This window comes from Prosopis cineraria, unplaced genomic scaffold (genome assembly GCF_029017545.1).
Source record: "Prosopis cineraria cultivar Desert tree isolate PC_DT_omini unplaced genomic scaffold, ASM2901754v1 PC10, whole genome shotgun sequence".
NCBI lineage: Eukaryota > Viridiplantae > Streptophyta > Magnoliopsida > Fabales > Fabaceae > Prosopis > Prosopis cineraria.
This window is the reverse complement of record NW_026555341.1, coordinates 4653937-4666861: the sequence shown is the minus strand read 5'-3', so window position 1 is coordinate 4666861 and position 12925 is coordinate 4653937. Positions and strand designations below refer to the sequence as shown.

General features: G+C 31.9%; 1 protein-coding gene and 1 long non-coding RNA gene across 3 annotated transcripts; both read left to right on the top strand.

The window, feature by feature from the left end:
* Nucleotides 1-1753: 1753 nt before the first annotated feature.
* On the top strand, nucleotides 1754-5871 carry LOC129284650 (uncharacterized). 2 transcript variants are annotated; one of them, XR_008586907.1, is made up of 4 exons: nucleotides 1754-2329; nucleotides 2661-2737; nucleotides 3886-3969; nucleotides 5574-5871. It is a non-coding gene; the product is annotated as an uncharacterized LOC129284650 (long non-coding RNA). The 2 variants fall into 2 exon arrangements; XR_008586906.1 differs by lacking the exon at nucleotides 3886-3969.
* Nucleotides 5872-8116: 2245 nt separating this feature from the next.
* On the top strand, nucleotides 8117-11683 carry LOC129321748 (probable methyltransferase PMT14). The gene is made up of 6 exons (XM_054967639.1): nucleotides 8117-8320; nucleotides 8836-9495; nucleotides 9770-9980; nucleotides 10074-10359; nucleotides 10481-10867; nucleotides 10985-11683. Exons 2-6 carry the CDS (start codon nucleotides 8866-8868, stop codon nucleotides 11298-11300), a joined length of 1830 nt encoding a protein of 609 aa, XP_054823614.1. The 5' UTR covers nucleotides 8117-8320; nucleotides 8836-8865; the 3' UTR covers nucleotides 11301-11683.
* The last annotated feature ends 1242 nt before the right edge of the window (nucleotides 11684-12925 follow it).

The following is a 12925-nucleotide window of genomic DNA, read 5'->3' as shown; positions in this document are numbered from 1 at the left end:
GCCACGGCCATTTTGTTGTCATAACTACTCCCCTGTTTTTATTTATAAAAAAATATTTTTTACTTATTTTTTATATAAAAAATCATATTTTTTAATAAATATTTATTATAAAACTTTTAAATTATCTTCCATAATTTTATTATTCATAATCATAAAAATTAATTAATAAAGATTTAATTGATATAATTAATAAAAATATTATAGTTTAATTTTTTTTATTTACTGATTTGATTAATATGATTGATTAATTTTTTTAGATTGTATGATATAATTTTTTTTTTTTTTGGATGAGAGTTTTAATGTGTAGGATCCACAATGAACTTATATATTTGAGAAAGCACTATGAAGTGACACAAAATTTCATTACCATCAGTAGGTGTTGGATTTGGTAAATTCGGAAATCTTAAATCTTACATTTTAAATTTATCTATTTAAAATTTTTTATTTAGATAATTTAAATAATAAAGATGATGATGATGATTATGTTGATAAAAAATATTATTATTATTATTATTATTATTATTAGGTAATATTTGGAGTGTGGATGGAGATTTGAAATAACAAGTGTTTTAAAAAATTAAATTATAAAGAAATTAAGATAAAATTTAAATTTAAATTTGGCTACAAATTTTTAAATTCCCAAGAAAGGGACACGGCCAAAATTTAAATCTAAAACCATCTATATTCAAAAATAGCATAGAGTACCAAATTCTAAATCCCAATACAATTATAAAATTTCTTTACATTATTTAAAAAAAAAATACAATTCATCCACCATCTTTACGGGAGCTCTGGCCACCGTGACAAGCATGTCTATTCACCATGGTCAAGAGTGACTTACTGCTAGTGATCACAAAATGTGATGGTTTTTAAACAAGACTCGGAAAATTCATGTTTAATTTCACAAACTTTAAAAAATTATGAATAAAACTCCATTAAAAAAAACTCAAAACATCTAGCTTTTAGTGTAGAAAGCATCAACACAAAATTTCATCATTTTCTCTGTTAAATCCATCAGTTTCCAAAATAACTAAAACAAGTCCAAAATGTGGTAATCCAAGAGAGTCCGAACCCATCCACTCCTTGGTGTTGGTCCATTAGACATGTTTTTAGCCACCTATTAAACTCAAAAACAAATCTTAATGACATGGGGAGTTACAGTATACCACATGCTTTATCCATCATAAGAACAATGGTGAAGCTCAAGACATTCATTTTTTGATTAGAGATTGTTTGAAATCCAAGAGCTATAGTTATGGATTCAAACCTTTCCAATCCCATTGAGTTGCTATGGATTACAACCTATCATTCCACCTAGATTGTGGTGATGCTGGGGAAGCCAGATCTATCAGGTTGTGTTATCCTGCGAGTTGTCAAGTGAATGAAGTTGTTAACTACATCGTTAAAGAGGCTTTTTCTTTTTTTTTTCTTTTCTTTTCTTTTCTTTTTTATCCCCTTTTCGTGACAAATTTTGATGTTATTGTTACTCGTAGGCAATTTTATTGCACTCTGCTTGAAGATCTGAATTAGCCTTCTTAGCTATACATAGATAATAGTTTATGCTAGCAAAGTATAATAAGAATTGTTATTAATTTTATATTTATATTACATCAATCTTTCTTTTCATACTGTAAAATCCATCCGGATTACCATAGACCTACACTTGTTTTAATAGTAAATTTTCACTTTTGCCCTTTCATTTTTATTTTTCATTTTCCACACAGTGTCCTCCCCAGCTACCAGCCCCTCACCCTTTCTCATCTCGCCTGCCGTGCTTCTTTCCCTCCTTTTGTTATTTCTTCTTTTGATGATCTAAATTCTATCCTCTTCTTTGCTTTTATCTTAAATTATTTTTCTTCTTTTCTTCTTCATCTTTTCCCTCCAATTTCAATTTCCAATTCTCTTTCTCATTCTTTTTCTCCCACCTTGGATTTCTCCCATGGCACTGGCACCTCTAAATTTGATGATGAGGACTATTTTAGCAGGCGAACAGGGGCAGAAGCTCTCTTCCTCATTCTTTTTCTTCGTCCTTTGATTTCTCCCATGCCGTTGACATGTCTAAGTTTGATGATGAGGGTAATCTTAGTAGGCGAACAAGGGAGAGGGCGACATCGCTGGAGCAGTGGATAGTGAAGGGGGAGATGAGGCTCAGGGATATTGGGATTAAAAAGTTCCTTCAAACCATCAAGATTCTCCTTTCCATTTCATCGATCATCAATCAAATAACTTTGCTTTAAACATTGCCATTCAATATGAGTTTAAGTTTCTAATATGCTCCCATTTCGTTTCAGATTTTCTCTTCATTCCCTTGGAAACATTGCCAATCAAAGTGAGTTTAGGTTTTTAATGTGCTCCCATTTCGTTTCAGATTTTCTCTTCTTTCCCTTTGAATTTAATTTTTTTTTGTCCTATTGTTTGTCAGATTATATTTACTTTTATTGATTTTTAACTTCGTACTTTTCTGTGTTTTCTCCTCAAAAAAGTTACAAGGCAACTAATTGAACCGCATGATGATTCAAGATCTATTAATGCTAACATGCCATATTGGAAAATGTGATAAACACTCCTCAGCCTTGATAGTTTCTTTCATCCCTTTGAAGGATTTAAGGTCATGGGCATTGATATAGATTGAGTAATATATTTTTTATTCTCTTTTATAGTGTCTTACATGACATCAATGCCACAAGAGTATTGCAGTGAAGGAAAACCTTTAAAAAGCATAAGAATTTGAGTTGAGGTGAGTTATTAAAAACCAATCACTTTTAGCATTCTAAAATGCCTGTGCTGCAGCTTGTTACGCATATAACATGTCAAAATTTTGTTCATAGTAAACACTCTTTAAGCATGTGTTGTGTATAGTAAGATAAGGCTACTCGTGTTTTACTTCTTTAAATAACACATTAGAAAATTTTTCAAGGGGGCACAAATGCACATGTTATAGTAAATATAAAAGGAATTTTAGCTTAAATAATTTTTCACCATTAATCAAGTAACTTAAATAGGATTGGAGAGTGTGTTGTTAGAGTTTTTATTTCTTGTTGTTGTAATGAATTATCATGCTTGATATTATTTAAAGGAAAACTTAATTATTACATTGTGAGTATTAGAAACATGACTCCTATAGATTATTGTGCAAGTAAATGATACTAAAGTTGTCAAGGTTAGAAACATTTATCAATAGTTGCTTAAAGACAAGCTGTAAGCATCAGTATGATATGTGTGCTGATTTTTTTTAATTTTTTTAATTGCATTATTATTCTTAAGCTTTTTATATATGTGGTTTTCTGTGAACTAATATTCTAGACATATTGAAAGTTATTTGTTATTGTGGTTAAGAGTCGTAGGTATCACCGTCATAAAAAAAAATACAAAAACTTTTTATAGCATTCAGCTTGTTAGCTTAGTTTTATTCTTATCCCTTTATGTAGCTTATGGTTTTATCTTTGTTGGTTCTTTGTTACATGGTAACTAGCAAGATTGAATATGAGAGAAGAGCCCAAAAGTGCCCCATATGATGTGGTAAACAGCAAAAATTAAGGAAATGATTTGTTACTTCTTTATTCTTTGTTCCATCTCGAGCACCCAGCAATAGGCCACGATAGGAATGTGCCAATTAACTCTGCGTAGTCAAAGCTAATGTGTGAAACTTTAGCCTTATTGAGAAGCTTCTCCAAGACATGGATGAACCCACTCCATTATTTGGCTATGCATTTTTTTAAATCTAATATGTTTTGCTGAACAAAGTTTGTGTAGTTTTATAAGTTCATGTTAATAGTAAATGTGGGGATAAATGGTAAAGGGAGTACTTTATTTCATGTATTCTTTTCAATTCTTTACTCCAAGATGGTATTTATAGTCCTATATTTTTCTCCTACTCTCACATAGGGAATCGCGATGCAAATCATAATATGGTTCCATGCATACTTATTCGAATGGGCATGCATATTCAAATTGTTCAATATTTCCAAGGTGAAGATTCCTCTAAAAATTGAAATCCTATAAATTCTACTCATTCTCTATTTTGCACCAGTTTCTCATACTTTTAGGTAGGCTTTTAATCAATGACAGTGTGTAAATTCTATCCAAAAATCCCAAACATGAGCAAGTTGAATAATTTTGATGATGTGTTATTAACTCATATTGATTTTGAGTTAACGATTGTGATGGTGTTATGGTATCATAGAGAACAACAAAAAAGTACATCTATAAGCACTAACATGAAATAAATTGAAAAACCTGGAAGTTCTCTGACTTTTAGAGCTGTTCTAAATTTTTCAAAATGTAGCTCACATGGCTTATTTACTTGATTGTCTGCAACTAATTTTGTATCCATTGCTTTTGTCCTTCCAAGTGGTTGGGCAATTATATTGCATAACATATATTGAAAATTTCGGCTCCATGTTGAGGTTATAGTTACCATTTAGATTGTGTTTAGTATCATAATTATTGAGGTTTACTTCAATGCTTGGTAGTTAGCAATCTTTACTTTCGCACTCCTAGGCGATTGGAAATAAGGAAGAGACATATCTAGATCTTCTACAAGCCGAGAACATCAAATGCATCCACCCACTCTATGTAAATATATATCCTTAATTTTCTAAGGATTGTGATAAACTTCCTTTATATGTTTTAGTATTATTTTGATATAAAGAAATTCTTTATGTATATGCTTCTAACATGGGTCATGCCATGCATTAAATGCAAGGTGTTAGACTATGCAAAGCTGGACTAAGTATTATTATCTACAGTAACTCTTTTAAATATTTATGTTTTTTTCTTTGTTGTCCTACAAGTCACCGTGTGTTTGAAAGTTACTTAATCTTATGGAGGGGAGGATATATTGTGTTTTAATGTTATCTGTACAAAAGTTCTGCTGTTGCCTATTGTAAATCAAGGAATGCATTAGGGGGTTACGAATTTTAATTAATATTTTTAACTTTTAATCTTGAAGTTTCTTTAATGTCAAATATGTGAAATGGACATGTCTTTTGTTACAGGATGCGATGTAGAAAAAAGAACACGTAGTTTTGGTTTATTTTCTACAATAATATTTGTTTATTTGCCCCTTATTTTATAGTTTTGATCTGTATTTATAGTTCAGGCCTCAATTAATTTGAGGTTTACTTCTCATGGCTTTTATATTCCTTTCATTTAAAGAAGGCGTAAATGCCTAATTTCTTTATATTCCCTTATATTTTTTATCCTCCAAATTTTTATTTATTGGAATTTGAGTTAAACTTGCCACTTTTTTATTTTCATTTACTTTGCTTGTGCATCAGTGTATAGTTTTTTTCCCCTTTACCGTAAATCAATGTATAGTTCATGCACTATATCCTGAAAATGTACTACTGCATATTAGTTTTTTGTTTGTTATTTTTAATTAATACTTTCTGAATATGTTTTGAATTTTGATTATTCTTGTGTCTTCTCCAAGTGATATTATTTATCTTGTATTTGGCATTATCTTAGTGTATGTGTTTTGATTAATTTTTATAATATAAAATTTGAAATGTAAGATTTTCATGTAATTTTCTCCTATATTCTTCTTTCAATGTCGCTACTTGCTTTCACAGGTGTTTCGTGAATGTTTAAGCAGGTTGGATCAAACAATCAGTTTGCATTAATCACAATGCCAAGGATAACAATCGTGTAATAGCAACCTCCGAATCATGCTATACATTTGATGGTATAAAAGAATTAGTGCTTTGTTACGAGTTAAGCAATATGTGTGCGTGTGTATTTGTGCTTCCGGTGGCAAGGGGACAGAAATTTTGATCTTTGTTGTGTTGTTATGTATGACAAAATTTTGAACATCGTTGGAGGAGTTTTGAATTGGAAATTGGAAGGTAACATTCTCATGCTTATCCAAAATATGGTGCTACTATAGTAAAATGTATTTCACCATGTTTTATCAGTTTTTTGCAATTGTTTTATAATCAATGTACAAGAAAAGATATGTTTCAAAATGCATATATTTGAGATTTTAAAAAATAAATAGCAACGAATGAATTTTAGGTGGGAAATGAACTTTTCTTTGAAGGGTTGTGTTCAATGTTTTTTTTTTTTTTTTTTTGGGTGGGGGAAGTACTCTCATGTTGGAAAATTGTAAGGAGTTTTGAAATATAAATATTATTGGATGAATCTACGAAGCAAAACATTTTTTTTTGTTGGAAATGATAAATGGGTTTTTTTTTGGGCCAAAGATAAATAGGTTTATTGTTGACTCAACTGTAATTACATTAAATTCTTCCTAAATTTTATATTGATTACAAAGTTTTAAAAAAATGATACTAAAATCAATTCGGCCACACCTCAATATACCCATTCACATGGGCCCATGTAAATTTTTATCTCTTGCTCCATTTCTGTCTATTTCTAATTTGTATTGGATGGGCTAGCGCCTTGTGATGCAAATTGTAATAATCTTTTGTTATTTTTTAATTAACATTGTCTTGATCATTTTAATTTCTGAAAAAATAGGATTAAAATTACATTTTAAATTATTTTTTTATAATTTAAATTTTTTAAAATTTATCCTTCTATTTTTAAATTGTATGATATTATGTAAACATTTTTTTATCTATTGTATTATAGAATTAGCTATCTCATAAAAAAGATAAAATTAACTATCAATTTTTATTTTGAATTAGAGGGGGCGAGTATTAATAGTTTGAGATTACAGATAAAATCAAATTTGTAATCTCACACTAGAGAGCTTCTACCGAACCACGAGACATTTAACAATCATCAATATCAATATCAATTTATTTTTTTTTAAATGATTTATAAACACCATATAAGACAAATTGCTTAAAGAAACTCTAAAACAAAATGTCTTGAAATTTTAATTTGCATAGATCTAATATATAGACTAAGTAAATTATTGTATATATTTTGGTATACCTAATAACAGATTAAAAGTTGTTTATATTTTTGTAAACATGTTTTTGTTTATTTCTGCCTTCTAAAAACTAAAAAAACTTTCTATATCATGCAAAAAAAAATTATTGGAATCATTAAAAAATTAAAATATATGGTTACTTTACATTGTCTTTATTTAAAAAAGAATTAATTAAAAATCTAACCTCCTCGCTTTTCCCTCCATTTTTTTCTAATAGAGTGAGTTAATTAATACTCCTATGCATCGTAAGGGGACAAAATCATACAGTGTCTTATTAGTTCATATAGCATAACCAACTCTCAAAATATGACTAGGAACTATTATCCATGTATTTACGCGTGCCCTCCTTGTCTTTTTTCTAGATAACTGAGGAAACTTAGCTGGCAACACGTGTCAGCTAAGAAAATTGTTCATAATTAACTTGCAAGAATAAAAAAAATTAGTTATATTATTGAAATTATCTAAAAACTGTTTTGTTTTTTTTAACTCCTGATAAATATTATAAATTTTTAAAAAGCAAGCATTTTTTATCTCCCCATTGAAAACCAACAAGACGAGCATATTTGGAAAAAGTAATTAATACTGCATAAGTTCTTCTATAGTAGTTTATATTTTATATTTAAATTAAAGAATTTTTTTTAAAATATCCTATAATAAGAATTAAACAAGCACTCTACCCTTTAAAAATATAAAATATTTTTAATTAAATTTTATTTTTTAATAAAATAATTATTTTCTGAAGTGATTGAACCGTATTTCATATTTAAAAGTAATCTATTATCTAGTTTGTTTGAATAACATTTTAAAGGGATTATAAAAAAAAAAAAAACACTATCAAATTCAAATGTGCCTCTCACATGTGAAACAAAGGCTTTTTAAGGCAAAAAATTCCTTGGAACTCACAACTAGATATCTTTGAGTGCTTGACGGGACGGCTTCGATGATGGCAGGGCAAACGACTCTCCTCCACGTAAGGAATGGTGGAGAAATTGCACTCAAAAAGTATATTTTGTTTCATCACGAGGGCATTTTTGTCCACACGTCTTTCGTTTTTCAAATCCCTCAAGGACCTTTCTTCTCTTTGGCCTGCGTGCTGGTTTGCAGTTTCTTTTTCTTCCCTGCCTGCCCTCGATTGTCATATTAAAATATTGATATTATCATAATAAAATAGCACGATATACGAGTATATTCCTTTTCCGGCGAATCCGACATATTATCCCTTGGATGTTCCGTTTCCCACGTAAAAACAGAGACCAACTCTTTGAACGGCCAGAAGACCACAATCATCCAATGCAACTATGAAAGGTCGTCTTTTTTCTCGAATTTAATTCGAATCAAATTTCGATGCTCCTTCCCGTTTTCTCAGTAAGAATATTGATGACTACGAGGTGAAAGGCCCGGATTTCAGTTTGATCTCAGGTTCCTCTTCGCACTCCTCATACAGTTTTTCCGATTCCGTCTTCTCTAAGTTTCTCGAACACGGAATTCGTTTGCTATCTTAATCTCTTTTTCATTTTGTTTCTTTTGCTCTGATTTAAAGAGGTCGGATTTGACCGTAGTTTTTCGTGATTTTCTTTTCGCTAATTCACTTCATGTTTAAACTGAAATGACTTCTCCATGAAATGAACTGTCTATTACGGTGGCTATCTGGGTTCTCTGAACACAATGATATCGCGAATTCTTTTCTTTTTCTTTATTGTTCTGTTCATTCTGTCCGATTAAAATTCATTAATGTCGCTGTATGAACAATGCGAAGAAAATCGTCTTTTGTTTCCAGAACGTTTTCCTATGCTTTAAATAGTGCCAATACTAGTTTACGTCGTTCAGTCAGGGACGATAGTAACTAATACTCAAAATCTAAATGCTTTAGACTTAGAGAGTTACCTTCACTTGTTACGATTGACGGAGTTCTGGTGATCACAATATTGCCGTAGGTGTGGGGGAGTAAAAATACGAGTTCATTGATGGGTTCTAAGAACAAGTCATCATCGGGCCACCGAAGAAGTTGTTCTATATTTTATGTGATTGGTCTTTGCGGTTTATTTTATCTTTTTGGGGCATGGCAAAAGGGTGGTTCTGGAAAGGGAGATACAATCGCCATGAATGTAAATAGGCTTACGGATTGCGAAATTTTGCCCGATTTGAGATACGAATCTCACCGCAATGATAAAGAAATTTCTGAACCAGAAGCAAAAGTGTTCGAGCCTTGCGATTTCCGATACACTGATTATACACCTTGTCATGAACAAGACAGAGCAATGAGATATCCCACAGAGAATACGATACACAGGGAAAGACATTGTCCATCTCGAGAAGAGAAACTTAATTGCCTAATTCCAGCCCCAAAAGGGTACATGTCCCCTTTTCCTTGGCCTAAAAGCCGTGATATAGTGTACTACGCCAATGTTCCTCACAAGAGTCTCAGAGAAGAAAAGGCCACCCAAAATTGGGTACAATTTCAGGGAAATTTGCTGAGATTTCCAGGTCGAGGTACCATGTTTCCTCAAGGAGTAGATGCATATATTCATGAACTTGCATCAGTCATCCCAATTGACAATGGATCTATCAGAACAGCACTTGACACTGGCTGTGGGGTATGTCGCTTCCTAAAACATATCTCTTGAGATTGTGCGTGTGTGTGTGTGTGTGTGTGTGTGTGTGTTTCAAGCTTGAGTTATTTGACTAGTTTTTAAAGCTGTTTTACAAAAATTAGTTTCACCTATATTGATAGCATTTTTAGCATCAAGATAACGCATGGTTTACTATGCAAATAGCATTTAATAATAAGCATTTAATAGCAAGTTACCAATTTCACCATATGTTTGTTACCTTGTAAATTGAAGAGGACGTGTATGAACGTTAACGCAGGTAGCAAACTGGGGAGCGTACATGATGAAGAGAAATGTGATGACTATGTCATTTGGACCGAAGGACAATCAAGAAGTACAAGTTCAGCTTGCTCTGGAACGAGGTGTACCTGCTGTTGTTGGTGTTCTTGGCACCATCCACCTCCCCTACCCTTCAAGAGCCTTTGATATGGCCCACTGTTCAAGATGCCAAATACCATGGACTTCAAAAGGTTAGTTCTAAATTTGACTTCAAGCAACTTGTTTTTATCAACATAGAGAAAGAGTTTCTGGAGGAACTGATATGGCGGTGTCTTCAATTCCAGGTGGCATGTATCTAATGGAAGTTGATAGAGTTATCAGGCCTGGTGGATACTGGATTCTTTCTGGTCCTCCTATTAACTGGAAAGCACACCACTCCTCATGGAAGCAATCTAAGGAAGATCTGGAGGCAGAGCAGGAAAAAATTGAGCTTTTAGCTGAGAGTCTTTGTTGGGAAAAGAAGTTTGAAAAGGGAGATATTGCTATCTGGAGGAAGAAAGTAAATCCAGAATCCTGCCAAAGTCGGTTTGCCAATTTATGTAATAACACAGATAATACAGATGATGTTTGGTTAGTCCTCTTCATTTAATACTGTTTCATGCTTCCAAACATTTAGATTGCACACTGAATAACAGGTCCTATGTTAGATAATCTGGCTCTTATTATTGTTACTACTGGATGTGCATAATAGGTATAAGACAATGGGGGTATGTAAAACCCCTTTTCCTGAGGCAACCAGAGAAAGTGAAGTTAATGGAGGGGAATTGAAGGAGTTTCCTGCGAGGCTTTTTGCAGTACCTCCTAGAATATCAAAGGGTTTAGTTCAAGGCTTGACAGCTGAATCTTACCAACAGGACAACAAACTATGGAGAAAGCATGTCAATACTTACAAAAGAATCAATAAATTGATTGGCACTAACAGATACAGGAATGTGATGGACATGAACGCAGGCCTTGGAGGGTTTGCAGCTGCACTTGAATCACCAAACTCCTGGGTGATGAATGTTGTTCCCACTGTTGCTAAGAACACTCTAGGTGTTATCTATGAGAGAGGTCTGATTGGAATTTATCACGACTGGTGCGTCACAAGTCTGGTTTTCGTAATGTCATAAATGTCCATTAATCTCAGCAGGAGCTTTCATTTCTGAAATTTTAGTGCCATGAAACTGCAATGACATTGTTTTTATTTGTTCAGGTGCGAACGATTTTCTACATACCCTAGGACATATGATCTTATTCATGCACACGGTTTGTTTAGCTTTTACCAAGATAAGTGCAGTATGGAAGACATCCTTCTGGAGATGGATCGGATCCTTCGACCCGAAGGGGCTGTGATAATCAGAGACCAAGTTGAGGTAGTGGACAAGGTTAGGAAAATAGTGAGAGGAATGAGATGGGAGGCCGAAGTGGTGGATCATGAGGATGGCCCAATGGTGCCCGACAAGATTTTGATTGTAGTGAAACAGTACTGGGTGGGCAGCACTGGGAACTCCACGGCCAGTGGGGAATGAATGACACAGATATTGTTTGGGCTTGGCCCCTACGATAAAGAAAATAAAAGCAGTGTTATTCAAAAAATAAAAGAAAAGAAAAGCAAAATTTCCAAGGCCAGAGGAAAACAGGAAACCATAAAGGAACAAAAGGGGGAATTATTATAGAAAAAGATAAGGTCGGGTTTGTGAAAATTATTGATAATGTTGCTTTATTGGGAAGGAAATTGCTCCTACCCCCGCCTTAAATTCTTTAGCTGACTCTAGAGGATTTAGTGTAGACTACTAAAGACTAGCTTTTGTAGTAACTTCACTCGCCAAGCGGCAACTCAATCCAATGAAACTTTTCTGCTTTATTTCAGAATGCTGGGAAGATTATTTTAAGAAAAATATAACTTTTAATCCATATATTTTGTTTATATTTTGTCATAGGTACTAATTTTTTTTTTCTTTTGTATTCTAAATTCTTATATTTTTATTATTCAGTGTTTTAAGTTTTTAAATAGAGTGTAGGGATTTTGGAATGACTTAAAACACTAATGAAAGTATATAGATTTAGAATATTGAAAAAAATATAAGGATTTATAGTAAAATACAAACAAAGTATAGGGATCAAAAATTATATTTTTTTTGTTATATTATATTTTTCCAATAATTTGCGTGGTGATTATTTATGTTTTGTATCCGAGAAAACTAGGTAAAAAGTGATGACAAGAGAGATTCAAATATCTCCAAAAGACAGGAAAAAAAAAATAATGGGAGGAAGAAAAAAGGTGAGCAACAATGGCGAGGTCCCTTCACCCCCTATCTCCCACCTAAATGGAAGTTGTTCAAAAACTAAGCCAGATCTCAACCTACTTTTTGTTTTTGGCAAGTTTGAAATTTTGAATTTTAGCAAACCCCATCTGCTTAGGGTGAGTTGAGGATTACGTGGGCTCAAATAAAAAAAATGTTATACCCACGAAACCCTGTAAAGAAAAACAAAACCTGAAATACAATCTAAAAAAAAATCAAAAACCCTAGCATACAACCCATGAAAAAAGAAAACGAAACAAAATAAAGAAAGAATAAACACTAAGAGAAATCCAAGAATTATTTTTTAAATAAATTATAAGAAATCCAGGAATTGATTTTTATAACCTTATAATATACATTTGGCAAAATCCTTCTTATCGGTATTATAACTTTATTCACTATACAATAATTCAATTTAATGAAGTTTTATACTTTATTCCAGAATTGTGTAAAAAAAGATGACAAGTATAGCTTTTTCCCCCACCAATAACAAGATAGGCTCAAGGAAAAACATAATCATTTATCCTTGAAATTTTATAGGATTTTGTTTTTAATCTCTATTATTTTTTTCATTATTTTCAGTCATTATAAGGATTTCAAATACTGAAACTATAAGGACTTGAAAAATAAATATTACCTAATTTTACTTAAATTATAAGGACTAAAAATATAAAAATATATAAAAATTAAAAATAAAACTTAATAAAATTATAGGGATTAGAGATTGTGTTTTCCCTTTATTGCAATAGGAAGAATCGCACATAAGGGTTGCTGGAAAGTGTTATTCGCAAACAAATATCAATAAAATATTAATTATTATTTAAATGACAACAGTGACTTTTTTTTTTTTG

What these genes read in the sequence shown, in the direction of transcription:
- LOC129321748 (XM_054967639.1), top strand. Translation starts at nt 8,866, where the DNA reads ATGGGTTCTAAGAACAAGTCATCATCGGGCCACCGAAGAAGTTGTTCT. An exon ending in CACTTGACACTGGCTGTGGG is followed by an intron (nt 9,496 to 9,769) that starts GTATGTCGCTTC and finishes ACGTTAACGCAG; the next exon opens with GTAGCAAACTGGGGAGCGTA. An exon ending in AATACCATGGACTTCAAAAG is followed by an intron (nt 9,981 to 10,073) that starts GTTAGTTCTAAA and finishes CTTCAATTCCAG; the next exon opens with GTGGCATGTATCTAATGGAA.